At 41.8% G+C, this 27,951-nt stretch overlaps 1 protein-coding gene across 2 annotated transcripts in view; it reads left to right on the top strand.

The window, feature by feature from the left end:
- The first annotated feature begins 462 nt into the window (after positions 1 to 462).
- LOC145402104 (pyrroline-5-carboxylate reductase 3-like) overlaps positions 463 to 27,951 on the top strand; it is a 100,293-nt gene continuing 72,804 nt past the window's right edge. For both annotated transcript variants that reach the window (XR_013897707.1, XM_080274222.1), the window contains exons 1-2: positions 463 to 928; positions 27,677 to 27,808. Coding sequence is in view for 1 of the 2 variants with exons in the window: in XM_080274222.1 (XP_080130348.1) it covers positions 490 to 928; positions 27,677 to 27,808 (571 nt within the window). In the remaining variant the exon portion in view is untranslated. The remainder of the gene's footprint in view (positions 929 to 27,676; positions 27,809 to 27,951) is intronic.

The following is a 27,951-nucleotide window of genomic DNA, read 5'->3' as shown; positions in this document are numbered from 1 at the left end:
AACGTTCACCTCAAAGTAAAAATTAACAGTCAACCACCCAACAGAAATTCAGTCCAGCCCGCGACCCCATCAGCTGTTTTAGTAGCCCACACCTTCGGAGGCTAGCTAGTTAGTCCTACCATGTGTACTGTCCTTAATTTTGTAGTATACATACTATATAAGTATATTTTATTAAAAGAAACTGGATACACGAAGCTTGTTCCTTATATATATTTTAGAGCATTTGAAATGTAAATATACAATTCTTTACATCAACTTATTTTCATACCATAGGTAAAGTAAGTAAAATAACCCTCGTAGGTTGCAAATAATAAAACATACATTAAAAGATGGATTATAAGTATAGGTTTTCTGAATTAACTTGGCGAATAAGTAAGTACAGATCGTGAGACTGATCATGGGGCGGAACCAGCGGTCCGGCGGGCTACATTCCGTACGGTGCCGTCTATAGGTCAGAACAGATTTCGCCCAATATAAAGCCCGCCCAAAATGCCTCCAAAAAAGCCCGCCAGCTTGATCAAACTAGAGGAAGTTGATTCTTTGCAAGTTGATGAATCAGCTGAGGTGCCTGTGGGAGACTTGCAAGAGGCGGATAAAGACGGAACAGGCAATAAAGCCAAGAGGAGGAAATGGGAGGAGGCACGGCGACGTAAGTTCTGCGGAAAATGGCTGAGCATCCCCGAAATCAGGGACTGGGTGCATCCCGTGCCCAGCGACCCGTCCTATGTCTGGTGTAAAGTATGCAGGAAAAAGATACGTGCACATCTTACGGATTTGAAACTCCATGGCAAGACGAAGAAGCATAAACGATATTCTGTAGTTCGTGACCCTCAGCTGCCATCTAATAGCTCGCTGATGTTGCCTGACTTGGATAATGGTGTTATTATCAGCTTCGGCTCACCGAAAATAGTTTCTCATGATGTGGACAGTGAGTATATTTTATTCGGCTTATATTTCAAGTATGAGTGTTGAGCTTGTATTTTGAACTAGTGGGTTTTGAATTGGGCGGGATTGTAGCCTGTTTGGGCTGTTCAAGTGCCGCAGCGCTGCCAGATTTTTTTTTTTTTTTTTTTCGCAGTTTGTTGCTGCCGGTGTAGCGTTATGATCTGTCCCCCCTGTCCGCCCCCTACGGCGCATGCGCGAGGGTTGCCAGAGGCCGCCACAAATATGCCATTTGTCCTCTGATCTCTGTAGGGGTAACATGATCGGAGCCTCTCGCCCTTTGTTTACAAACGGCAAATGGTCATTCCGGCTTCTCATATCATTCGTCTCAAAGCTTTCTCGGGTAGTTTCCGCCCTTAAATTAAATTAGGTTAGGCGGAAAGCAGTAAAAATTCGAATTTCTAAGGTATGAATGAGTTAGGTTGGATAAACATAGTTATAATTAATCATCTGGGGACGAGTTATCTAATCTGTTAGGCGTGAGGATTGCCTTAGCTTTGAATCTTTACAGGAATGAGTCAAGCTCGTACTGTCCCGTGTCTTAAGCCATTTTTATCATATATATCCCTAAAATTATAAATAGTTTTGGCACACACTACCTCATTCGGTTGTGCATTCCACTGATCAATTGTCCTATTAGGGAAACTGAATTTCCATACATCTTTATCACCTCTCTTTTTATGCTGTATTTTGCAATGTTCTCTTTGCTGATGCTTCACACATATGATATATATTCATTTATGTCTATTTTCTGTTCCCCTGATATGCATTTATATAGCATAATCATGTCTCCTCCTCTCCTGCAGCGTTGGTAAATTCAATCTTTCCAGTCTTTCTCAGTAACTTAAATCCCTTAAGATTGGTACCCATCTTGTAGTGGCCCGTTGTACTTTTTCAATCTTATCTGTGTTTTTTGAGATGACGATTCCAGACTACTGTGATGCATACTCCAGAGTTGGTCTGATGAATATCTTCCTCAGCATATCTTCATTTATATATGTGAATGCTATTCTCATATTAGCAAGCAATGTATACATGTTTCGTACCTTCTCACTGATGTGATCATCAGGAGATAGTCTGTTCCTGATAATTACTCCTAGGTCCTTCTCCTTTTCTGATATGTGTAGGGTTGATCTTCCTAACTGCATAATACCAATCTGGTCTTTCTCACTTTTTACCAAATTTTATTACATGACACTTATCCACATTAAATTTCATTTGCCATGCTCCATTCATGAAGCTTGTTCAATTCCTCTTGCAGCTCTTTGCAAGAATCTATGTTAGTAATTTTCTTTTGAATTTTTGCATCATCTGCAACCATATTTAGATAGCTTCCTCTCTGCGTTATATATTCGCTTTAATACCCACCCAACCCCTTTTAAGTGCCATAGAGTCAATAAGTGGCTTGATTGCAAACTTTTCCTTTTCCTTTGTTTTTCAATTATCCAATCCAGTCCCTTTAGTTTTGAGAAATCTTACATCTCCCTTTAGTTTTGAGAAATCTCACATAAGAGTGTTAGGCTAGTCCAGTATAGTTCAAGTTCAGTCAATGTGAAATAAAAATTAGCCTCAAAATTTCATTTATGGAAAAGTACTTTTAACTCCAAACACTATGAAAACAGTATGCACTCCAGTAGGGTATGCTTAGTGAAGTTTCCTGTTCACACTGTTACAGCACTGCTACTGATTCAATGGATAATGATAAAGTAAAAACCCTTATCAGTTACGTTACTGAGATCACTTCAGATACTAGTTGTTATGGGAAATAAAAAAAAAAAAAATCCTAAGTTAGGTTATTCAGCACATTGGGTACATTACTACACATCACTGATTGGCATATTTTAATACCAATCGTTTATTTAAATTTGCACACATGTGCAGTAACATAAACCCTGTCGTGTCCAGTAGCACAGGATATATTTATATACTGTGCTATCAGTGGAAATGCATTGAATACAGTAATAAAAAAAAAAAAAAAGCAAAAGTTAGCACCAAGCCAATGAAAATATGGCACTGAGGTGGAAGGGGGTTGGGTGGTTATTAAAGTGAAAATATATGGCTGAGAGATAAGACACATGAAGTACAAGAGGAGGTGAATAATAAGCGCCAGTACCAAGCTAAAACAATGACTACATGGCACTATAATGGAAGAGGGTTTGGTGGGTATTAAAGTGAAAATGTAAGGCAGAGAGGTAAGACAGATAAAGTACAGGAGCAGAGTGGGAAGAGGGGAAGGATGCAGATTAAAGTGCCCCTTTTGCCACAAGCAGGGATACTGAGGAAGTATTCTGCCCCCCCCCCCTCCCCAGGGGGAAACTTGGTCATTGAGTGGCTTGGTGCTCGCTTTCCTTTTTTTTTTTCTTTTTTAATTATTCCATTTAATTCCATTCCATTCATGAGTCCTTTACTCATCCCTCTTAACCACCTGTGAGGTCTACAAATACCTGTACACTAGTCAAATTTAACACAATGAGAACTACTCAGCTACAGACCAGTATCACTGACCAGTGTTGTAAGATACTAGAAAAGCTGATAAGGGAAGTTTGGGTAAAACATCTAGAACATGGTGTGATAAAAGAGAGGTAGTTCGGTTTTAGGAAGGGAAAATCATGTGTTACTAATCTTCTAAGCAATTATGACAAAGTTAGAGAAACATTACAGAAAAGAGAAGGATGGGTGGACAGTATCTATTTAGATTTTAAGAAAGCATTTGACAGAGTACCGCACCAAAGACTTTTATGGAAGCTGTACTATCAAGGAGGTATCCAAGGCAATCTCCACTGTTGGATGCAGGATTATCTCAGAAAAAGGGAAATGAGACCAATATTAAGGGAAATTATTCATCATGGAGGGAAGTGACCAGCGGAGTTCCACAGGGCTCAGTTATGTTTTAGTATATTATGTTTTTAGTATATATAAATGACATAGATAGTAAAATTGGAAACGGAAGCTATCTAAATATGGTTGCAGATGATGCAAAAATTCAAAAGAAAATTACTAACATAGATTCTTGCAAAGAGCTGCAAGAGGAATTGAACAAGCTTCATGAATGGAGCATGGCAAATGAAATTTAATGTGGATAAGTGTCATGTAATAAAATTTGGTAAAAGTGAGAAAAGACCAGATTGGTATTATAAGTTAGGAAGATCAACCCTACACATATCAGAAAAGGAGAAGGACCTAGGAGTAATTATCAGGAACAGACTATCTCCTGATGATCACATCAGTGAGAAGGTACGAAACATGTATACATTGCTTGCTAATATGAGAATAGCATTCACATATATAAATGAAGATATGCTGAGGAAGATATTCATCAGACCAACTCTGGAGCATGCATCACAGTAGTCTGGAATCGTCATCTCAAAAAACACAGATAAGATTGAAAAAGTACAACGGGCCACTACAAGATGGGTACCAATCTTTAAGGGATTTAAGTTACTGAGAAAGACTGGAAAGATTGAATTTACCAACGCTGCAGGAGAGGAGGAGACATGATTATGCTATATAAATGCATATCAGGGGAACAGAAAATAGACATAAATGAATATATATCATATGTGTGAAGCATCAGCAAGAGGACATTGCAAAATACAGCATAAAAAGAGAGGTGATAAAGATGTATGGAAATTCAGTTTCCCTAATAGGACAATTGATCAGTGGAATGCACAACCGAATGAGGTAGTGTGTGCCAAAACTATTTATAATTTCAAGGATATGTATGATAAAAATGGTTTAATACACAGGACAGTACGAGCTTAACTCATTCCTGTTAAGATACAAAGCTAAGGCAATCCTCACGCCTAACAGATTAGATAACTCGTCCCCAGATGATTAATTATATCTATGTTTATCCAACCTAACTCATTCATACCTTAGAAATTCGAATTTTTACTGCTTTCCGCCTAACCTAATTTAATTTAAGGGCGGAAACTACCCGAGAAAGCTTTGAGACGAATGATATGAGAAGCCGGAATGACCATTTGCCGTTTGTAAACAAAGGGCGAGAGGCTCCGATCATGTTACCCCTACAGAGATCAGAGGACAAATGGCATATTTGTGGCGGCCTCTGGCAACCCTCGCGCATGCGCCGTAGGGGGCGGACAGGGGGGACAGATCATAACGCTACACCTGTACCAGTGAATGTTATGCAGTAATTGGAATTTGAGTAATTAAAACTTATTGTTAATGGCCATGTTACCGGTATTACATTGGTTTGGTGATTTTACTGCTATACAAAAAAAAAATAATAATAATAATAATGGGAAGGGTTCTTATTGATTGGTCAAGTTAGAACAGTCGCATGTTTTATAGTTAAGTGAGTGGGGAAACGGAATATTTATCGGGTAAATCTCTATGAACACGTGTTTGTGGGCCTGGTAGTAACCGCATGACATTTGATGGTGAGGTTCCTATAGTTAAAACACTGCATTATTATTTTGAACATGGGAGATTAATCGCAAGAACAAGATTCTAAGGGTTTCTCTGAACAGCACATTGGCAATTTGGCTAGTGCGGTCTTAGCCTGAATCAAACTGCAGGGCTAATAAATTGTGTGCCAGCATGGGCCTCACCACGGATGAAGTTGAACCCCGGCAGGCAGAAGGTGAGGGTGGTTAATAAACATGACCTTATTTGGTGTATTGGTAATATTATGTTGCTGGAAGGAGATGAGTATTTCTTAAGGAAACTTGCAATTTTCTTTTACTTTTATCCTTAGCTGCTCATGGGATTCTTATTTTCTGAATGCATTTTCATGTTTAAACGTTATTTTTCAGTGGTGAAAATTGTTGAAAAGTGTTAACAGGAGGACGCATTCTTGTACATGAGACGAAGATGATATTTTAAACAAAATTACTCTTATCAGTGCCTGTTTATACAAACCCTGCCAAAAATTTTGTAACACCCCAACCTTATTCTTATCCTAACTTAACCTATTTTATGCTAAGCTAATCAATTTTATGCAAACCTAACCAAACTGCATGTAACCTAACCTGACCTATCCCTGATAGGATAATCATATTTTCCTTGTTTATTGATGAATCCTCTTCATACTCGAAAACATGCTTCTATAAACCTTTATAAAGTCACTGAATCAGTTCCACAGTAGGTAAAATATTACTTTATTTTAATTTTTAAGAGATGATCCTTGTTTACATGGTGCGGTAAATTTTTAGAAGTAACCAACGTTTTCTTTTATTATTTTTTTTATGGTTTCCAATGCAAAATACTGTGCTTTAATTAGTTTTGACCCTCATTTTGGGGGGAAAATCCCCCTTTTGGAATTTTGAGTAAGATTTCCAAAAGTGGGTTTATCCCCCAAAATCAAGATCAAGATTAATTAAAAATACACTATTTTGCATTAAACTAACCCAAACTAACCTAACCTAACCTAACCTAGGCCTGATCTAGAGCTTGACATAGACCGAATGCACACGCCTGCACCAGCCAATATGGCGCAACATTCATCCGTTACTGAGCGACAGCCTAACCTAAGTCACTATATCACTATCCCTACAAAATTTGCTCCCCCAACTGAAACTAGGCTTAAAGGGTAAGTCTTAGTTAGAATAGTTCAGGGACGTAATATAATGAAAATTGGTAACGTTGGTTACTTCTAAAGTTATACCCATGGTGCCACCAGTATAACAGCCAGTGGAACTGCCTATTTTTCCCTAACCCCTGAAAGGAAGGTGGTGAACATGAAAAGGGCAACTGCACCCTGGAGTCCAATACGATAATGCCTTGATGAGCCTAGGGCCGCAACATTTCTCTCTCTCTTTCTCTCTCTCTCACACTGACTAGAGTGGGGAGGGTACTTTCTGGTTAGCAGTGCTGAGCAGGTGCGCAAAGAGCAATTGCGCACCCTTGTGCTCCGGTGATATCGTTTGCGCATTGCGCACCGCATGAGATCATGCGCAATTTTGCGCTTGTGCACATGAAGAGGCAGGTGCGCTTGCACACCTGCCCTGTGGATTGCGCACTGCGCAATCCAAGGGACACGTAGTCTTAGTAGCTTCCTGCATGGCTGGACAATGGATGGGGGAGGCAGGGGTGGGTTGGTGCTTGGTGGGGGGAAGCGGGAGGGAAGGGGGTAGTAGCATTTCTTAATACGCTTCAACAGAGATAATGTATTTTTAACATTTTTAAAATTATTATTAGTAGTAAATAATAATAAATATACATTATTTATTAAGATTAGCATATGCAATTCCTTACAAAACCATTAAAACATATTATTTAAATCAAATATCCACAGCCTAATAATTAGGCTGTGGATATTTGATTTAAATACTCTGTTTTCATGATTTTTTATTTTTTGTAACGAATTACATACTGTATGCTATTGTATATCTATATTGAATTATTTAATAAATTGTTTTGACAAGACAAGAGAGAGAGAGAGAATAAATCCGGGAATGGCAAAGGAGCGTCCCTTTGAGTGAGGAGATAAGGCATAAACTTCGTCCCTCTTCTCTCTCTTATTCTCCATTCCTTCCCTCCTCTCTCTCTTATTCTCCATTCCTTCCCTCCTCTCTCTCTTATTCTCCATTCCCCCCTTCTCTGTCAGAGAGAGAGAGAGAGTTGATGATACAGTAATCACGTGATCTTTTTCAATGCCTTGGTAAATATAGGCTGTTTTTCCCGTACAATGACCTGATGTACCTCAGTCACTGCAGGTGGTGGGCAGGTTGCTAATTTAGTAATTTATTTAATTATACCAATATATATTTTACAGTAAATCCCACAAATATATGCAAATGATTTGTGCTAGCGCTTTGCAATATTGCACAAGCTAAATATTAGATTGCGCACTTGTGCAAATTACACAGTAGAACCTCTTTAGTCCGGACCCCTTTAATCCAGATTTCTGTTAATTCGGACAAAATTTAAAAATAATAAGCTCCAAAAATATGTTGAAAGTAATTCTAAAGTCACTTTCAGTATCGGCGCGGAAAGCGATAGTCATTCGTTTAGCCTCGGATCACGCTAGGTCGCAACATGGGCACCTGTTTAAACACACGCTAGCATTCGTTCCATCAACTAGTTCACCAACCATTTATATTTTTACGCTGTATTTCAAAAGTTAATCCTCCTTACCATGCCCCTTAATGCAAGTGTAGCTTCTGCAATGAATAGAGGTGTTAAAAGGAGGAGTTTGCTTACACAAAAATGGGTCAGAATATTCTGCAGTGTTTAATGATTACTGTAGGTTATTTTTTGTACTTAAATGTACTTTACTTGTACATCAAACATTAGCTTCTTGCCCATATGGGCATTATCAGTATGCCAAAGATGACAATCTATTTTTTGCCTACATAAGTTTTATTTTTATTCCAAATATTACAGTTAATTAATTAATTAATGTTTTTGCCTACACGGGCCTTAGTCACTACAATTTAAAATGTAGGCTAGTTTCTTGTCATGGCCTTACCTGTAAATTATGCAATACAAAACTATCGTACATGATTAGTTTTGTTATTTTAGTATCCTTTCATCTTTTGCAGTTACGTAGGGTTGACATATGCCACATATGTTAATAATTAACAAACATATCATATGTAGATAGTTTTTGGTATGAACTGGAGATTACCCTGATGGTCCGGACAATCTGCTAATTCGGACAACCCTTCCCCCCATATAGTCCGAATAAGAGAGGTTCTACTGTAATTAGAAAATAATAATACAGTAATAAATAAAAGTAAGTAGGTACCGGGTACCAGTATGCTGTTTTATTTAAATATCTCAATAGTTTTCAGTAATTCCCAAAAAATATGCAAATGATTTGCGCTTGCGCTTTGCGACATTGTGCAAGCTAAATATTTGTCAGATTGCGCATTTGCGCTTGCGCAAGGTAGTGAACTGTGGATTGTGCTTTGCGCTTGCGCAAGGTCCTTCTTCATTTGCGCTGCCCACCACTGCTAGTTAGTATTATAACAATGGTGCGACATTGCCGAATTGGCACTTTTAATTGGAAAATATTATTTTTGTCACCATATAGGTTCATATACATCAAATTATCTGAAATTCAGTTAGAAAGTTGTGCTTAATATGACTGTTAATAAAAAATAAGGTTTGGCCTAAACCATGCTAAAGTTAGCGGTATTTCATCTTTAGATCACCAACACACCTTGACAAATTACTGTTTTGCATAACTGTTGATGTAAAGTGCAAATAAATGTATTTACATTGGTAATCATTATTTATACAAAATACAGTAGATGCTCTTTTTAATTAATGTATACCAATTTAGCGGAATACGGAGATAGTGGAAGAATTTTTTCCGTTGTTTTTCTTCCCCATTTAAAGGAATATTTCCATAAAAATGACAATAAGTCTGTAAAGGAAATGCTGTTCTAAAAACTATTGAATTTCCGGAAAAAGTTCTATGGACTGAGCATGTCGAGCCCATAGTGGACCACTCCCCTGGCTGTCGGTGAGTGATGTCGCCACACGCCCACACCAATCCACCTGGATGGCAGCAACAGCGGGGTGTTGGTGACTTTGGGCAGCCCATGCGTGGCCCATTCACATGATCACCCTACTGTTAGCAATGACTCTGCATGTGTGCGGTTTTGCCTTGGTATTGCGGTCTTATTTGTGTTTGTTTTCAGTAAACCAAAGCTTTTGTGCACCATGCCTAAGGTTCAGGAAAAGGAGAGGGTGAGACTTTCTTTTGCCCAGGAATTGGAAATAGAGAAGGTGGTGCACGGAGTTAGCCCAGTGGCAGTGATGAAGGAGTATGGGGTAAAGAAAGCCCAAGTGTTTGACCTACGGAAACACAAGGACGAGATCAAGAAACTGAAATTGCAACCAGAGATGGAGCTGGAGGTGGTGAAAAATCTAAAATGTTGAAAAGATGGTCAGTGAAAAAACTGAAGTATGTAAAATTAGGCAAAGTGGTGTACGGCTGATATAAGCATATAAACCTAAGGAAAGGAAGGATAATTGCATAACAGACATTTCCTTGCCATGCACCTCTAGCCTCCCCTCAACCGAATCTTTAGTCTGTCTGCCCTCAACCTCTGTCCAAGGGACACCTACTCCATCACCAACACCATCCCTGATGCTCTCCAGCCCCTCTGTCACTGCAGTACCACCTCCAGTGCTGCTGGAGGGTGACTTTGATAGTGACTAAACCACCCCCAGGCCTGACACTGATTTGGGGAGGTCAGTAGCCTATGGCTACCTGTGTCAGGCATATTTCTACAACGAGTGAGAACCCTTACTTTTGGAGGTAAGTCTTAATGTATTTTACAATCTGTATTTACCGTACTATACAACAGTACCATACTGTATTTGGTACACTACTATCCCCACCATATTCTTTATGTGTGGATATTGGTATTTTCTTACTGTTAGGTTGCTAGCTAACTAGGTGTAGGGTAAGCATACCTCTGGGATGCGTGTACCCCTTTATTCCATTAACAATAGACTGGCCCCCACGAGCTGTTACATAACGATCATGCCTGCAAGCACTGCCCACTGAACATCTCCTATGGCACATATCCTACATCTCCCCTCTAAGATGACCTATCTTGAAGAGAGATTTTAATTTGACCAAACAAAAATAGGACACAGATCATACAGTAATGGTAACGGGCATAAATCATTGGGGCATAGCTATACTTAATGAAAAAAAGTGCATAATAATGATATATAATGTATGGCAAATCTGTGTGGTAGTAGGGGGCAGAGATTAGAGGCACAGTGTATTTAATACTGACATTGATAGTAAATAAGCTACATACAATACATAATGTATAGAGATGCAGTCTTGCTTAATATGTAACCTTTAACAGCTGTATGATATTGTTCCATACAGTGATATGCATACAACACAAATCAGTTCAAATCATAGTACAGGCATGGTAGTACTCAGTATATAATGCCTAGCCTAACTTATTAACTACATAGTACTTAGCAACTACACAACATAGTTATTTAACCCGTACCACACTAGCGACGTAGATCTACATCCCCTTCAAAAACGCTGGTGACGTAGACCTACCTCCTGCAGCACTGAGAAGTCATTGCAAGCAACCGAAGTTATATGGAAGGTAATATCGTATCTCGCTAACATCAGACATTTCTCCGCTACGCATACAACACTGATTTAGGAGCGCTGGAGGTGAGTGAGTCTTCTCGGGCTCACAGCCACTCTGTTTTCTCTAACTTTGAAGATTTCAGAGGTCAAGTGACGCCAACCTGACTTGATTCATCCTTCTTTCTGGCTCTTGTGATTATTTTTATTGGTTCCAGGGAACTCATATTGATATACTAAGCGCATTTACCCACACAAAAAAATCCAAAATCGGTTCACAAGCTCACAGATGTTCTGCTGTCTCAGTAACCTTGAAGATTTTAGAGGTAGAGTGGCACCAACCTGACTCAATTCTACCAAGTTTCTGGCTTTGGTGATTGCATTTATTGGTACCATGGATCTTATGTTGATGTCTTAAGCCCATTTAACCTTAACAATTCAGAATTGATTCACAAGGCCACGGCAGCTTTGCTCTCAGTAACCTTGAAAATTTCAGAGGTAAAGTGGCACCAACCTGACTTGATTCTACCAACTATCTGGCTTTAATGATTGCTTTTATTAGTGCCAGGGATCTTATATTGATTTATTAAGACCATTTAGCCAGGAAAAAAAAGAATCCATAATCGGCTGATGTAGAGGGGTATCAATTTTTTTTTCTATTTTTTTTTTCTCCTTTTTTTCTTTTTTCCCCCCAGCACGGTACGGGTTAACCATATGGGCTGTTCAACCTCCCACTGAGGCATCCTGGAGCAGTTGAGGGCGGGTAAGGGACTGTTTGAAGGCGCTGGGTTGGCGGGTGAGGCAAAGGGTGGTGCAGGGGGCTGTGTGGAGTGCATTAGGAGTGTAGGGTTAGGAAGTGGAGCACTGACCCGCAGGTGCTGCCTGTTCCTGCGTGAGAGGCGGCCACTACCATCTAGCTCAGTGATTCTCAAACTATGGGTCACGAGAGGGATTTTGATGGGTCGCAGGGACATAGAATAGGCCTAATGCTTTCAGTGTATTTTATTCACTGTGGTTGTCCCAGTACAGGTGCTTTCCTGATGACCTCTTTAGTAGTTCCCTGAATGGTTCCATGACAGGGGCTGTGGCCAAGAATGGGGCCAATTGGTTCATGAAACCAAATCATGACTTGATGTCTGAAATGGTTGGTGCTTCAGGGATGGGGAAGGTCTTGACAGCTGCCAGGCATTCGTCCATGGGTTTGTACAAATCTGGCCCAAGTGATAGCCCACGAAAACAGCCTCCCTCCTGCAGAAAGCAAACATCTCTGGCTAAAGGGTGATGCCTTTCTTGGCACAGATCTGCAGGAATTCATATGTATGCCAGAAAGCCTCCTCCACACTTGAAACGAACAACAGTGTCATCCACACGCTTGAATGTCTTGAATTGCACCATCAGTTCTTTTGGGTGTAAGCATCAGATGCAGAACAGTGGCTCATGTGGGTCTGTTAATATTGAAACCCTCACGGTGTGATGAATGTGGTGAGGCGTCGGCTCTCCCCGTCCAAGTCAGCCACTGTCTTGTAGGAATGGAGTGGGATGCTAGACACCATGTCAAAGGGTGTCTGTGTGCTGGGTCTCCCTGCGACAGCACGCATTGAGGCACTGATAGTCTGCTGTGTGCCTGGGCTGACCAGACTTCTTTGCCATTACCACCTTTCTGGCTCACCACTCAGTGGCTTCACCTTCCGGGATGGGCTGTGGCATGCCCCTCCTGATGTCTGAGTCGATCCTGGGCCTTCACCTCGTCTTCCAAATGCTTCGGCACCGAGGTAGGTGTGTGGCAAGCATATGTGGTGGCACCTGGGAGAAGGTGAATGTGGTGGGGTTTTCTGGGCATGACAGAGAGAGGTTCTCGATGTGTTGAATGTCGTGGCAGAGAATTGCTAGAGGAGCCACTGCTCTAGCCTGGGAACATTCTCCTCCACTGGGGCAAAGAGTGGAGCTGCAGGCCTGGTGGGAGCAGTGGGGGTGTTTTCCCCTCTACCTGGACATTGCACACCGTAGTCGCTGGGTGGGGGAAGGTGACGTGGACAAGTCCCAAAGCTTTACAGGCGTCTAGAGAGAGGTAGAATCGTTCAGCTGTCTTGATAAAATAAATATCCTGGGTGGTCAATTGCCCGCTGATGCTGATCCTGCAGGGGACAGACCCCAGGCATCGCAGGTGTTGGTTGACCACATCCCTAATGCCATCCTGACTCTAACAGTGCAGGTTGGATCTGTAGGGTTTACAGTAGAGCTGGCCCGGCCACACACTCCTGCTCCCTAGTACCAGCAACAGCTGAGGCCAAAACAATACCCCTGATAGTGCCCTGGCTGATGAAGACCTCGATCATGGGATGGTGGGACAGGTGGGTGTTGGCGATGGCCACAGCACTCTCTGGGTCCAGAGAATGGGTTGCAGAGGCCACGTAACCCACAGCTAAGGACTTTGCCTTCCTGCGACACTTCTTTAAGTGGCCAGTATTCTGGCACAAGTGACACTTCACAGAACTTGCTGGGGAGTTGGCCTGTACAGGGCCGATGGTGGCTTTGCAGTTCCTGTACGGTTGGGGGGAGGGCATGACTGAGGACAGGGAGGTGTTGGTTAGCTGCAGCAGTGGGGGGACGCCTCGGCAGCATCACTAGGACGCCACTGCCAGCCGCACGAGGTTATTCCCATCAACTTTTGACGCAGGCTGCTTTGTACTGTATTTGCAACACACTGCCCTTAGGGCATCAGCACTCATAAACAAATCACAATTTTGGTACTTGTCTTTTCAGTGCCTGGTCATTCTGATCCACCATGAGCTTGTGTAGGAGCATATAATCAGCTAAATCACTGTCACAGTTTGGGCACTTGAATGCACAATCCTCGGCCATCTGGGCTGATTTTACTAAAATGTCGCTAATGGATTCTCCCTGACCTTACACTATGTTAAAGTACTCAGCCCACTGTACTGCTTGGTGTGACGAAAGAAGTACGAGGGGGCCCACTGCATCCAGGGCCTCAGCTGTAGACATGGCCTTCCTTTGGGCGTCGGTATATCTGGCATCCAGCGCCCATTGAAGAGCCGACACACAATATAGGTGGACATGCTGAGTGGCGTCTGATTGCGTGATTCTGCTGAGCTTCAACCAGCATGCCATGGACTGACGCCAAGACCTGAAGGCGGCAGAGGACATCTCCAATTCACACTTCTCGGAAGCTACCATGACAGTGACACGGGGGTGTGGGGTCCCTTGTCCCCTCCCGGAGGCCACAGCAAGGTGTGCCTGAAGGGACTGCATGGCCATCTGGTGGGATGACAACAAACTCTGAGCATAGGACAGCAAAGCACGAAGGTGTCTGATTCATGCTGCTGTGGGAGATCAGCGTCCTCAGGGAGACACTGGAAACGTCCTGGTGGAGTAAGATGTGTCGGTCGAGTCCCTGGGGTCAGTCTGTATCACAAAATTACGGCACCATGTTAGGTTGCTAGCTAACTAGGTGTAGGGTAAACATACCTCTGGGATGTGTGTACCCCTTCCACTAGCAATAGACTGGCCCCCACGACCCATTACACAACGCTCACGTCTGCAAGCATTGCCTCCGAACGTCTGGTACGGTACATATCCTACAGTTATTGTACTAAGCGCTGTATGTGTCATTGTTAATATGTACTCAATACTGTAATGCATGTAAGTGTGGGTATTAATCAGAGCTGGACACTTCTGCAATCGCTTCTGCAAACTGCAAATTCTGCAATTGCAAAGTGTGATTTCGTTTGCAGATTTGCGTTTGCAGCAAGTTTTACATAAATCTGCGGTTTTGCATTTGCGAATGCAAACCTGCCCAGTGCCCACAAACCAGCTTGACCTCTGAGAACTTTGAGTGTTTTAGTTTTATGATAGGCAACATGGACCTGCACAAGTTGGAGTTGTCTCAGTTGTTCGAGGAGTCTAACTGTGACTGAGGCGTGAGGACTAAGGAGGTTAGAGCCAAGGAATAGAGGTGGACTGGTGTGTCAACTTGTCAAGTGTGAGCTATGAAATGGAATAATCTATCTATCTATTGCCAGACGCCTCAATCCCGTTTGGGGTGGCCACAAACAAATCGCCTCCAAGTCGCCCTGTCCCCCGCCATTTCACTACCCTGCTCCCAACTCACACCCCCCTCTCTCATATACCTCTCCACCCCATCCCTCCATCTCATCCTCGGTCTCCCCCTCCCTCTTCCACCCTCCACCTCACTCACATACACTCTCTTCGTCAGTCTTTCACCCTCCATCCTCTCCACATGGCCAAACCACCTCAGTGTGTTCCTCACAACGCTTCCTATCACATCCACATCAACACCACAACGCTCCTTTATATCCTCATTCGTCAGCCTGTCTCTCCACGTGACTCCACAAGCTCCTCTTAAATAACTCATTTCCACTGCTCTCACTCTTGACTTGTGTCCTTCCAACAACGTCCAAGCTTCACTTCCATACGTTAGAGTTGGTATCACAATACTGTCATGTAGTAACTTTTTTACTTCCATGCTCACTTCCCTGTTTCTTATCACTGCTTTCAAGGAACCAGCAACCTTTCTTCCCTGCTGTACCCTTTCAAGCACTTCACCCTCCAAACCTCCATCCTTACTCATCACACTACCCAAATACTTAAACGTACTCACATTTTCCAATTCCTCACCATCCAACCTCGCTATACATTCACTGACTTCACCTCTCTCAAAGACCATCACTTTACTCTTCCCTACATTCACCTTTAGGTTCCGTTTCTTACACACTCTCTCAAACTCATCCACCAAGCCTTGTAGCTCCCCTTCATCTTCACTCAACAACACAGTATCATCTGCAAACAACAGTACAGGGAGTTTCCAAACACTATCCTCTCTCACCAGGGCCACTCCAACATCCACTACCCTACCTTGTACCTCTTTCATTACCCCATCCATGTACAGATTGAACAACCATGGAGACATGACACATCCCTGTTTCAAACCAACTTTCAAAGAGAAAAATTCACTTAGTTCACCATCCACACGCACTGCAGCCTTAGCACCATCATACATACTCTTCACAGCATTCAACAACTTCCCATCTACTCCATATATTCTTAACACTTTCCACAATCCTTGTCTATCCACCCTGTCATATGCTTTCTCCAAATCCATGAAAGCCGCATACAACTTCTTTCCCTTCTCTAGAAACTTTTCCACTAAAGATCTAAGAATGAATATCTGATCTACACAACCTCTTCCCTTCCTAAAGCCTCCCTGTTCTTCTCCAACTAATTTCTCTGTTCTTTCTCTAACTCTGTCTATAAGTATCCTACCATACACTTTTCCTATTATACTAAGAAGACAAATGCCCCTATGATTACCACACACTTCTTTTTCCCCTTTTCCTTTGTACAAGGGAATAATATGATTCATTTATATACAGTATTTGATGATTTACCCTTGTTTTGTAGTAAAAAGTCTAATATACTAATATAATAATATTTAAAATACTACAGAACCCCATAATTGCCAAACTCATAGTTAACGACTTCAGCAATTAGCGAGTTCTTCCTCAAAAAATTGAAAAATACAGAAAATTAACTTGAGGAATAAGAATTGAATTGGTAAGGTCTTTCTTGCAGAGTGTTATACCTGGTACATACTTTTATCGTTCACTCTTTTGTTTGTTTTTGTGTGTATATGTGAAAGAGAGAGTATTGATGCAAACAGTAATGTATTACATTAACCTCTTAATAACCCCTGGCATTGAGCAGCCCTTTACAGTACCAGTGTCAGTGATGTCGAGTCAGTGGAAGCTATAAAAACTGTGAACAATTATGGGAAGGGAACAAAGGTCACTGATATTTTTATACAACCCTACGTTACCATCCCAAGCAGTCAGGCGGTCACTTAATCTCAGATGTTTTCGCACATATGGCACATGCTGCACCATAATTTTCCCGGAGTTCGTGGTGAATCACAGGATGGTTTAGGAAGCTAAAAAACACATTACTAGGTGTGCCAGATGATTCTCTTCACATGCGTAAGAAAAATAAATTGATTTTAGAACTCTACAAAAATTGTTCTGGGGCCAGCCAGGGGGCACGCAAATTTCTGAACCCACAGCTGTTGAGGGGTGAAGTTGTTAAGCCATACCTACGATTGTTTGTTTCCAGCGCAGTGGAAGAAACTTACTCTACGTACTCAAAGGTGGATTTTATTTCCCAGTTTCCCAACTGTAGTTTAGGTTAGGTTAAATTAATAGGTACAGTTAAACTAGGTCAGGTTTAAGGTTTAATTAAACACATAGGACAGTCCCTTCCACCATTACGCTGATGAATCAAATAAAAGTTGTCACAGCTGAACAGCTAAAAACAACGGGGAAACAGATTTAACCCATGGATTGCGCAGTTACCCTTTTTTATCCCACGCCATGGTGTGCAAAATATGAAGGAAAAAAGTTTTTTTTTTTTTTAGTTTTTTTTTTATTATAAACTTGAAGATAAACCTCCAGGGCATCATCTGGTAAAAAAAAAAAAAATCTCCCTCTCTCCGCCTTTGCATAGGGCCATGCGTAAGTTTACATAGGGGAATAGTGAAAAAATGAATTTAAAAAAAAATTGTTTTTGTTTATTAAAAACTTGAAGATAAACAACCAGGGCATCATCTGGTGAAAAGAAAAAAAATCTCTCTCTCCGTCTTTGCGCAGTTCCATGCATAAGTTTGTATAGGGGTGGAGTAGTTAGCGGTGATGCACGGTCAGCACAGCCTGAGCTGTGGCTCGCAACACGACGCTACCCAGCCTGAGCCGTGGCTCGCAATCCACGAGTTAACAAGAAACGTTTATTTATGGGTAATGCATTACAGTATCAGTGGTTCGTAGGCTGTACAATTACCGATAAAAGTTATTTTCAGGAAGGCATCAAGATTAACCCCTTAAACGCGGCTGTGTACAGTCGATCCCCCCCGAGTGGCGGGGTTGTATCGCGGTCTGAGTACCTGTAGGAAAATATTCGCCAAAAATCAGAGATTAACCCTAGAACATTATACTTGGTATGGCAGATAGTACTTACATTCAGCTTTCTCCAGAGACAGGTGTTGAGCCTTCGTGGACTACCCAAGGACTTGTGGAGACTTGCAAAGTTGGGTAACCAAATCTTCATTTTCACACCTCCAGCAACCCGGTTTCCCCTCTACCACAGCCTCATTCTGTCACAGTAAACTTTATACTACAACGTAAAGGTAGTTAGGAATCCGTATTTGTACAATAAGCACTGAAAATAAGGCTAAAATCAACAGAGCGTACGGCCGACATGCACTGTCGCGGCGGTCTTCCCGTCACTCAACAAACATTTCCATTTTCCCAGCTAAAAACATGTATACTACTTTATTTTCAATCATATTACTTCCCAAAAGATCACCACGGCGCGCTTTTTATTCTGCCTTACATCCGCCACTTTATTCTCGTTCCTGTCGGCCGCTTGCGCTGACTGGGAAGAGCTAGAACTCGCCATAATCTCACTTTGAAAGCCTGCAGTAAACTGACGCTAAACAGGGGCAAACCGTGAGAAAAAAAGCTAGTGTTACAACTGGGGAAACAAGCGTTTCCTAGTAGCATAAACTGCTTGTGAGAGGAGATCGCAGATTTACAGTTCTGAGCGCTCAGAACGCTGCCATGTATCACAGCCAGGCTGGCCGGGCCGTGGTGGGGGGGGGGGACGGGGGGAAAACGCGATATTTGGCAACAACTGAGGTCAGTAGTACAAAGGTAAAGTATGCTAGTTGTAGCTAGAGGGTGGTGGTACTGATAGACAATACCAGCTGGAGCCTGCTTGCCCGCGATTATTCAAAATTTACTCAAATCGCAAAGGCGACGATCCGCCGTTTTGTCCTTTGGGCCGACCGTCGCAAATGCGACTATCCGCGTTTAAGGGGTTAAGTGAATTTCAAGAATTTAGTGAGGGGGTTTGGAATGTAACCTCACTAATTTGGGGGGGTTACTGTATATATTTAAGTTTTACTATATAATTTTATATACCCCATTCAGTACTACAGACAATTTTCAAACTTCGTAAAGTCACCTATTGTTAATCAGAGTAAATCTATCCATTTATCTATCTATTGCCAGACGCCTCAATCCCATTTGGGGTGGCCACAAACAAATCACCTCCAAGTCGCCCTGTCCCTCGCCATTTCACTGCCCTGCTCCCAACTCACACCCCCCTCTCTCATATACCTCTCCACCCCATCCCTCCATCTCATCCTCGGCCTCCCCCTCCCTCTTCCCCCCTCCACCTCACTCACATACACTCTCTTCGTCAGTCTTTCACCCTCCATCCTCTCCACATGGCCAAACCACCTCAGTGTGTTCTTCATAACGCTTCCTATCACATCCACATCAACACCACTACGCTCCTTTATATCCTCATTCGTCAGCCTGTTTCTCCATGTGACTCCTCAGGCTCCTCTTAAATAACTCATTTCCACTGCTCTCACTCTTGACTTGTGTCCTTCCAACAACATCCATGCTTCACTTCCGTATGTTAGAGTTGGTATCACAGTACTATCATGTAGTAACTTTTTCACTTCCATGCTCACTTCCCTGTTTCTTATCACTGCTTTCAAAGAACCAGCAACCTTTCTTCCCTGCTGTACCCTTTCAAGCACTTCACCTTCCAAACCTCCATCCTTACTCATCACACTACCCAAGTCCTTAAACGTACTCACATTTTCCAATTCCTCACCATCCAACCTCGCTGTACATTCACTGATTTCACCTCTCTCAAAGACCATCACTTTACTCTTCCCTACATTCACCTTTAGATTCCGTTTCTTACACTCTCTCAAACTCATCCACCAAGCCTTGCAGCTCCCTTTCGTCTTCACTCAACAACACAGTATCATCTGCAAACAACAGTACAGGGAGTTTCCAAACACAATCCTCTCTCACTAGGGCCACTCCAACATCCACTACCCTACCTTGTACCTCTTTTATTACCCCATCCATGTACAGATTGAACAACCATGGAGACATGACACATCCCTGTTTCAAACCAACTTTCAAAGAGAAAAATTCACTTAGTTCACCATCCACACGCACTGCAGCCTTCGCACCATCGTACATACTCTTCACAGCATTCAACAACTTCCCATCTACTCCATATATTCTTAACACTTTCCACAATCCTTGTCTATCCACCGTGTCATATGCTTTCTCCAAATCCATGAAAGCCGCATACAACTTCTTTCCCTTCTCTAGAAACTTTTCCACTATAGATCTAAGAATGAATATCTGATCTACACAACCTCTTCCCTTCCTAAAGCCTCCCTGTTCTTCTCCAACTAATTTCTCTGTTCTTTCTCTAACTCTGTCAATAAGTATCCTACCATACACTTTTCCTATTATACAAAGAAGACAAATGCCCCTATGATTACCACACACTTCTTTTTCCCCTTTTCCTTTGTACAAGGGAATAATTATACCTGACTTCCAATCCTCTGGAACTCTACCTTCCTCCCAGGCCAATCTGCACATCTTCCACATCCATTCTACTACTATCTCTCCCCAGTGCTTCAGCATTTCACCACACACTCCATCAATTCCTGGGGCTTTCCCCGATTTAACTTTCTTCATTGCTTCCACAACTTCTATCCTACTGATTTCTTCTTGTCTTCTCACCTCCCTCCTTCTCCCAGCCATTCCCAGCCATTTATACTCGCATTACTTCCATCCTCTACGTTCAACAATTCCTTAAAGTGTTCTCTCCATCTGCTCACTTTTTCTCCCTTCTCCACTAGTAATCTACCATTTTTATCTTTCACTCCCCTGCTAACTTCACTTCCACCCTGTCTTACTCTTTTCACCTCTCTCCAGAACATTTTCTTACAGTCCCTCCACTTTACACTCAGATTCCTTCCAAATTCCTCATCCACTCTCTTCTTACTCTCTCTTACTAATCTTTTCACCTCTCTCTTTCTTTCTACATATAACTCTCTTTTCCGCCTCTCAACTTCTTCCATGCCCCTATTTCTCATCCATTCATTGTATGCTTTCTTCTTTTGTGCCACAGCCTGTTTCACCTCTTCAGTCCACCACGCTGTTCCTTGCACCCACCTCTGTCTTCTCTTCCTTCCACACACCACATCACATGCTGCACATATTTCTTCTGTAAATATCCTACACACACCTTCCACGTCTCCCATCTGCTCCAATTCATATTTGCCCAATCGTTCCTCCACTTCTCTCTTATACTCTGCCTTTTTCTCATCCTCTTGTAACCTTTCCACTCTCCTTGCAACTACTCCTTCCTCTCGTCTTTCCCTTCTTCTATTCCTCCATCTTACTTGAATTCTAATTCTGGACACCACCAAGTAGTGGTCAGAAAGTCCACTCCCCCAACCTCTATACACTCTTGCATCCTTTACACATCTTCGCATCCTTTCATCCACACACACATAATCAATCATTGCCTTCCTTTCATTCAGTTCACCACCCACCCTTCTCATCACTCGCCTAATCAGTCATTGCCTTCCTTTCATTCAGTTCACCACCCACCCTTCTCATCACTCGCCATGTATACCTGTGGATCATTTTATGCCTGAAGAGGGTATTGGCTATCACCAACCCCCTCCCAGCACAAATGTCCACTAACGCACTCCCATTCCCATCTATCTCAGCAGGCACACCCCACTCACGAACTATTCCATCCACCTTCACATTCTCAACTTTACCATTCATATCACCAATCAAAAACACTCTCTCATTCCTTCCAAACTTTTCCATGCACACTTCTACATTTGTCCAGAACTCTTCTCACTCTTCTAGCACGATCTTGCGTTGGTGCATACACACACACAATCACCCACATTTGTATTCCAACTTTCAACTTTACCCACACAATCCTTGACCCAACTGATCCATACTGTCTTATGCTCCTCTTCCATCTTTTACTCACAACTATACATACTCCTTCCTTTGCCCTCTCATTCTCACCTACTCCTGCACATATACCCCATCCATACTCCCATTCTCTCACACTTTCTCCTCTCCATTTTGTTTCAGTTATTCCACGTACATCCACTTTCGCACCCTCAAGCACCTGGACAATCTCTCTCTCTTTCACCTCATCATTCGCTCCCCTTACATTCCAAGTTCCAATTACCATGTCCTTTGTCCGGTCCTTGGTCGTCATCGTTTGGTCAGTCCTTGTCCGAGGCTTATTGTTCGTTTTTTTAGTTAGTTGTTTTCCGGGGAGGGGCACTAACCCTCCGCCAACCCTTTTAGTCGCCTTTTACGACGAGCAGGGATACTGGGGGAGTATTCTTGAAAAAAAACCCTACCCCCAGGGGTAGGGTAAATAAAGAAATAATTGTAGTGTATGAGTAACTAAGGATGATTTTTAACCCCTTGGTTACGAAAAATATCATCCTGAAAATCAGATCCTCTAATGGTATCCAGAATAAATTGAAACTGATGCCTTGGTACTGAAAGGGACGCAAATGGTTTGCGTTTGCGCAACCTCAGATTTGAAGTACAGTAGTTTGTGGATTTGCGGTTGAGGATGATAATGGTTTGAGTTTGCAGATTTGTGTTTGTGGAAGTGAAATTTCATTTGCAATGCCAAGCTGTAGTGTTAATTATGGGTTCAGACTGCTGTATGTAGCATTGAGAGTTAGCATAGTTTGCAAGGTTCAGGTGCACAGTCAGGAACCCAGCCTGACCGTTGGCTTCAAGGATTGAGCGGAAAGTTCCTCAAAATACCGGAAAAATTTCCTTTATGTTGAACCTTGGTGACAGAATTCAACTGCGGAAAATTCGCAAAAACGGAATTGAAGTTGGCTTAATTAGTTAGTTAAATTGAGCATCTACTGTAGAAGTCTGTCAGGGCAAGTTGTCGAGCTAGAGGTGAAACCCTTCTGCCAACTTTAGCAAGTTTTCGCTCTTAATCCTCATTTTTTATTAATGGTTAAATTAAACATATTTTTGACTGGATTACAGATGATTATGTGTGTATGATCCTATATGGTGATAGAGATTAAAATATTTTCCAAAAAAGTGCCAGTTCAGTATTTCATTACATCCCTGTAACAGCTACTGTACTGTAGGCAAAATCTCTCTCTCTCTCTCTCTCTCTCTCTCTATCCTTGACCAGAGTGGGCAGAGTCCTTAATGATTTGTACACTACGCCTCAGAGTGGGCAAGGTCCTTAGTGATTTGTACTGTAACATCTACTGTACTATACACCAGACTTACTGTTGCCAAACATCATGAGGCTGATGCCAAGTTATCTCTAACTTTACCATGACACTCAACATACCACCGCTAGCATTATCATAACACCAACCCTATTGTCCCCGTTGTGTAAGTGAACTGGATCACCAGTAACTAACATAACAATAACCAGCTGTACTATAACACACACACACACACAATAATTAGAGAGTTGCAGGAATGGACCTTAGAACCGGAGAAAGAAATTAAGATACTGGAGACCAAGTTGGATAATGTCTGTACATGCAGTGCTGAACAAGAAAGGCATGTTACAGAATTGAAATTGAGTAATGAATCTGCCTTAAATGAAATAAAACTGCTTAAGTCAGAAAATAAGAGGTTGGAAGAAGAAAGGACCAGGATGAAAGGTTAGCTAGATGAGCATGAATCAAAATCATGGATGCATGATGAACATATTATGGAAATCACGGAGCAACACAAGGGGTGGAAGAAAATTCAGGAGGAAGGAAATATAAATTTGAAAGAGATTATAGAACAACAAAGCAAAGAAAAGGTGGAAAAGGAAGTGGTTAGGGTACTAAAAAGTAGGTAGTCAGGGATGTAGCAGACAAGAAAAAATGCATGATAATTTCAGGAATAAAATAAAAACATATGACAGTAAGAACAGAAAGGGAAAGAGAAGAACAGAGTTAGGCTAAAGGGATAGTATCAGTAGTTATGGAGGGTAACAGCAAAGCTCAAGAAGAGGTTGAAGAAGTGTTTAGGCTAGGATAGTACGAGGAAGGAGGGTCGAGGCCACTTAAAGTAAAGTTTAAGTCTCAGATAATGGTAAATGAAATCATCTACAGAATATGGAAATTATCAGAAAAGAAGGATTTCAAGAATGTTTGGATAAGGAGAGATGCAAATGAAGGAAAATCTAAGATAAAGGAGCTAGTAAAGGAAGCAAAGGCAAAAAATTAACAGAGAATGGAAGAAGAGAAGTCAGTATTTTGTTGGAGAGCCATGGATCAGAAAATAAGGAAGTGGTACCGACAGAGAGAGCGAGAGAAGAGGGAATAAAGGACAAAAAAAAAAGTTGGAAAGTGGCATATACTGTACTAATGTTGATGGTTTAATATCAGCAAGGTTAGAAATCAACAATTACTTGAGGGTACATGAACCAGATTTTATGTGCTTTGTAGAGGCCAAGTTAAGAGAGGCTATTGATATCCATATGGGAGATGGTAAATACAAACTGTGGAGAAGAGATAGAAAAGAAAAAACTGATGGAGGAGTGATGATAGCAGTGAAGAACAACATCAGTGTGGAAAATGAACTGGGAGAGGGTAAGGCTGAAGTGATAAATATGAAACTAGAAACTGGAGAGAATGGCAAGAGAGACATTGCAGTGGTATATGTCCCCCCTAAGACAAGTGCATGGAATGACGATGAATACCAGGAGATGTTGTCAGACATGGTTAGTTATTTACAGAACGTGATTGAGGAAAGTAACAACACAATTCTGATGGGGGATTTTAATTGTAAAGAGGTGAACTTGGAGGAATGGGACTCAGGAGGCAGTGAAGATTTGTAGGGCACTATATTGTTAAATATAGTAATGAATAATGTAATGACTCAATGGGTCAAAGAAGATACAAGGTTCATAGGCGATGACATTCCAGCAAGACTAGATTTACTGCTAAGCAAAAAACCTGACGTAATTGAATATTTGACATATCTGTGTCTATCTATCTATCTATCTATTGCCAGACGCCTCAATCCCGTTTGGGGTGGCCACAAACAAATCGCCTCCAAGTCGCCCTGTCCCCCGCCATTTCACTGCCCTGCTCCCAACTCACACCCCCCTCTCTCATATACCTCTCCACCCCATCCCTCCATCTCATCCTCGGCCTCCCCCTCCCTCTTCCCCCCTCCACCTCACTCATATACACTCTCTTCGTCAGTCTTTCTGTGTCCTGTAGGAAAAAGTGATCTGCTAAGCCAAGAACCTGACGTAATTGAATCTTTGACATCTGTAGGAAAAAGTGATCATGTGGTCATTGAGTGAAAGGGAATGTGGTGCCAAGAGATGAGTTCTATAGGCAGGAAAGATACAACTTTGGGAGATCAAACTAACTTTACAGGATTGAGGAAATTTTTTGAAAATGCGGAATGGAGAAAATTCAGAGATACTAGAGAGATACAGAGGAAGTGGGATATCTTTCTAGACATCTGTAATTTGGGAGTGGAAAAACATGTTTCGAGAGTAAGTAGGAAAGAAATCAGGAAGAAGGATTGGTTTAACCGAAGATGTATGATAGCAAAAAAAAAAAAGAGAGGGACATTGCATGGAACAACTGGAGAAAGAGAGGTAATAATAGAACAAAGGAGGACTATCTAAGAACTAGAAATTAATATACAAGAATAAGTAGAGAGAAAGAAAGGAACTTTGAAAAAAGTATAATTGACAAATGTAAGGAAGAACCCAAAAGTGTTTTGTAGATTTGTTATTGGCAGATTGAAACAAAAGGAAGGAATCGCCAGACTGAAAGTAGAAGGAGAGGTCTGTAAAGATGCAGCAGTGCAAGCCGAAATAATGACCAAATGTTTCCAATTGGTTTTCACTAAAGAAAGTGTTATTGTGGAGGGGGAGGGAGTGACTGGAAATATAGTGATAAAAGATATAAAAGTGGAAGTGCAGGAAGTGCATAAATTGCTGGAAACTCAAGATGTAAGGAAAGCCCCAGGACCAGATGGAATCTCCACTTGGGTACTGAAAGAATGTAGAGAACAACTGTCAGATAAGATTCATGGTTTAATTGTGTGTTCATTGGAAAAAGGGAAAGTGCCCTGGGAATGGAAGAGGGGAAGTGTGGTACCAAGTTATAAGGGAGGAAACAAGGAAGAACCCCTGAATAATAGACCAGTGTCCCTGACCAATGTAGTCGCAAAGTGGTGTGAAAGAATTCTGAAAGACAGATGGATAAATTATCAGGAGGAGATGAACATTTTGGCTGAAAGTCAGTTTGGATTCAGAAGTGGAAGGTCATGTGTTTCCAACTTGTTGAACTTTTACTCAAGAGCAATTGACGTGCTACAGGAGAGAGACAGCTGGGTGGATTGTGTGTATTTAGATTTGGAAAAAGCCTTTTACAAGGTACCCCACAAGCAATTAATGTGGAAATTGAAGCACATAGGAGGACTGAAAGGAACCTCCTGGAGTGGATGAGAGACTTTTTGAGAAACAGATAAATGAGGACAGTAATACAGTAAAGGACAAGATGTCTGGAGGGAGGGAAGTAACAAGTGGAGTCCCACAGGGCTTGGTGTTAGCGCCAGTAATGTCCCTGCTTTACATAAACGATATGGCAGATGGAATGAACAGTTATGCAAGTCTGTTTGCTGATGATGCAAAGATCTTGAGGAGAATGGAAGTCAAGGAAGATTGTAAAATGCTATAGGAAGACCTAGATAGGATTCATGATTGGAGCTGGATGTGGGAAATGAAATTTAATGAAAAAAAAAAAATGTAAAATATTTGAAATGGGTAAAAGTTCCAAGAAGCCATCACTGAATTATGTGATGGGTAATGAACCAATCACAAAAGTGAGAGAAGAGAAAGATTTGGGAGTGCTGGTCCAGGATAGTTTGTCACTGGAAAAACACATTAACAAGATTGTTAGAGACACGTACAATCTCTTGACTAACCTAAGAGTGGCATTCCATTACATGGATGAGGAGATGATGAAAAAATTGATAGTGGCTATGATCTTCCCCAAGTTGGAATATGCAGCAGTAGTGTGGTCCCCACACAAAAAGAGAGATATAAACAAGATCGAGAGAATACAGAGAACAGCAACCAAGATGGTCCCCAGCCTTGCAGATCTGTCATTTGAAGAGAGACTGGAAAAGCTGGATCTGCCTTCCCTAGAAGAAAGGAGAGAGAGAGAGGGGTGACATGAGTGCGGTGTTCAGGGCCATGATGGGAATACATAAAGTTGACAGAGAAGATCTGCTTGTATAAAGTGGGAGGGTAACAAGAGGACACGGAATGAAACTGAAAAAGCAAAGTTGCCTGAAGGATATCAAGAAATACAGCTTCTCATATAGATGCATACACCTGTGGAATAGCCTGGACAAAGAGATTGTCTAGTTTAAAAATTTAAATAAGTTCAAAGCAAAATTTGACTTATCGAGAAAAAGAGATGGGACCCCACGAGCGTAGCTCATTTCCCGTATATCACAACTAGGTAAACACACACACACACACAAATCAACTATACAGTTTACAGACTACCTCCTCTGTCATAACATGTCTTATTCAGTGAACATCCATGACACTGGTATCATTGTTTGTCAGTGACTGTGGCCTTTGATATTACATAGCAAAGATTAATAGTTTTAATCAGTCAGTTAGTGAGTCAAACTAGGATTAACTACGATACCATAATATCCATTATATACCAAGTACACTTACCAAACTACCACCATTGTGTTTTGCTGGTAGTGGTAGTGAATGAGGAGAGTGGTGCGGATGTAGACAGTGTCGGGGCGAAGGAGGTGGTAAATCCAGCCAGCCTGGGATTCATCGGCTGTGGCAACATGGCTCAGGCGCTGCTGGGGGCATTCATCAAGCGAGGTAAGCACACCGTCTCACATCACAATTTATTTTGATTTGTTTAGTTGTTGCATGGTTGGTACTTTTTTGCTCTCAGCTCTTTCATGAAAGCTGATACGAGTTTGTTTATTTATAAACTCTCCAACATGTTTGCATGTGTTGGC

The sequence above is a fragment of the Coenobita brevimanus genome, chromosome 57, assembly GCF_032717465.1.
Source record: "Coenobita brevimanus isolate Jiangsu-jjx chromosome 57, ASM3271746v2, whole genome shotgun sequence".
Taxonomy (NCBI): domain Eukaryota; kingdom Metazoa; phylum Arthropoda; class Malacostraca; order Decapoda; family Coenobitidae; genus Coenobita; species Coenobita brevimanus.
The sequence above is the reverse complement of the archived record's forward strand: the minus strand, read 5'-3'. Positions and strand labels throughout refer to the sequence as shown.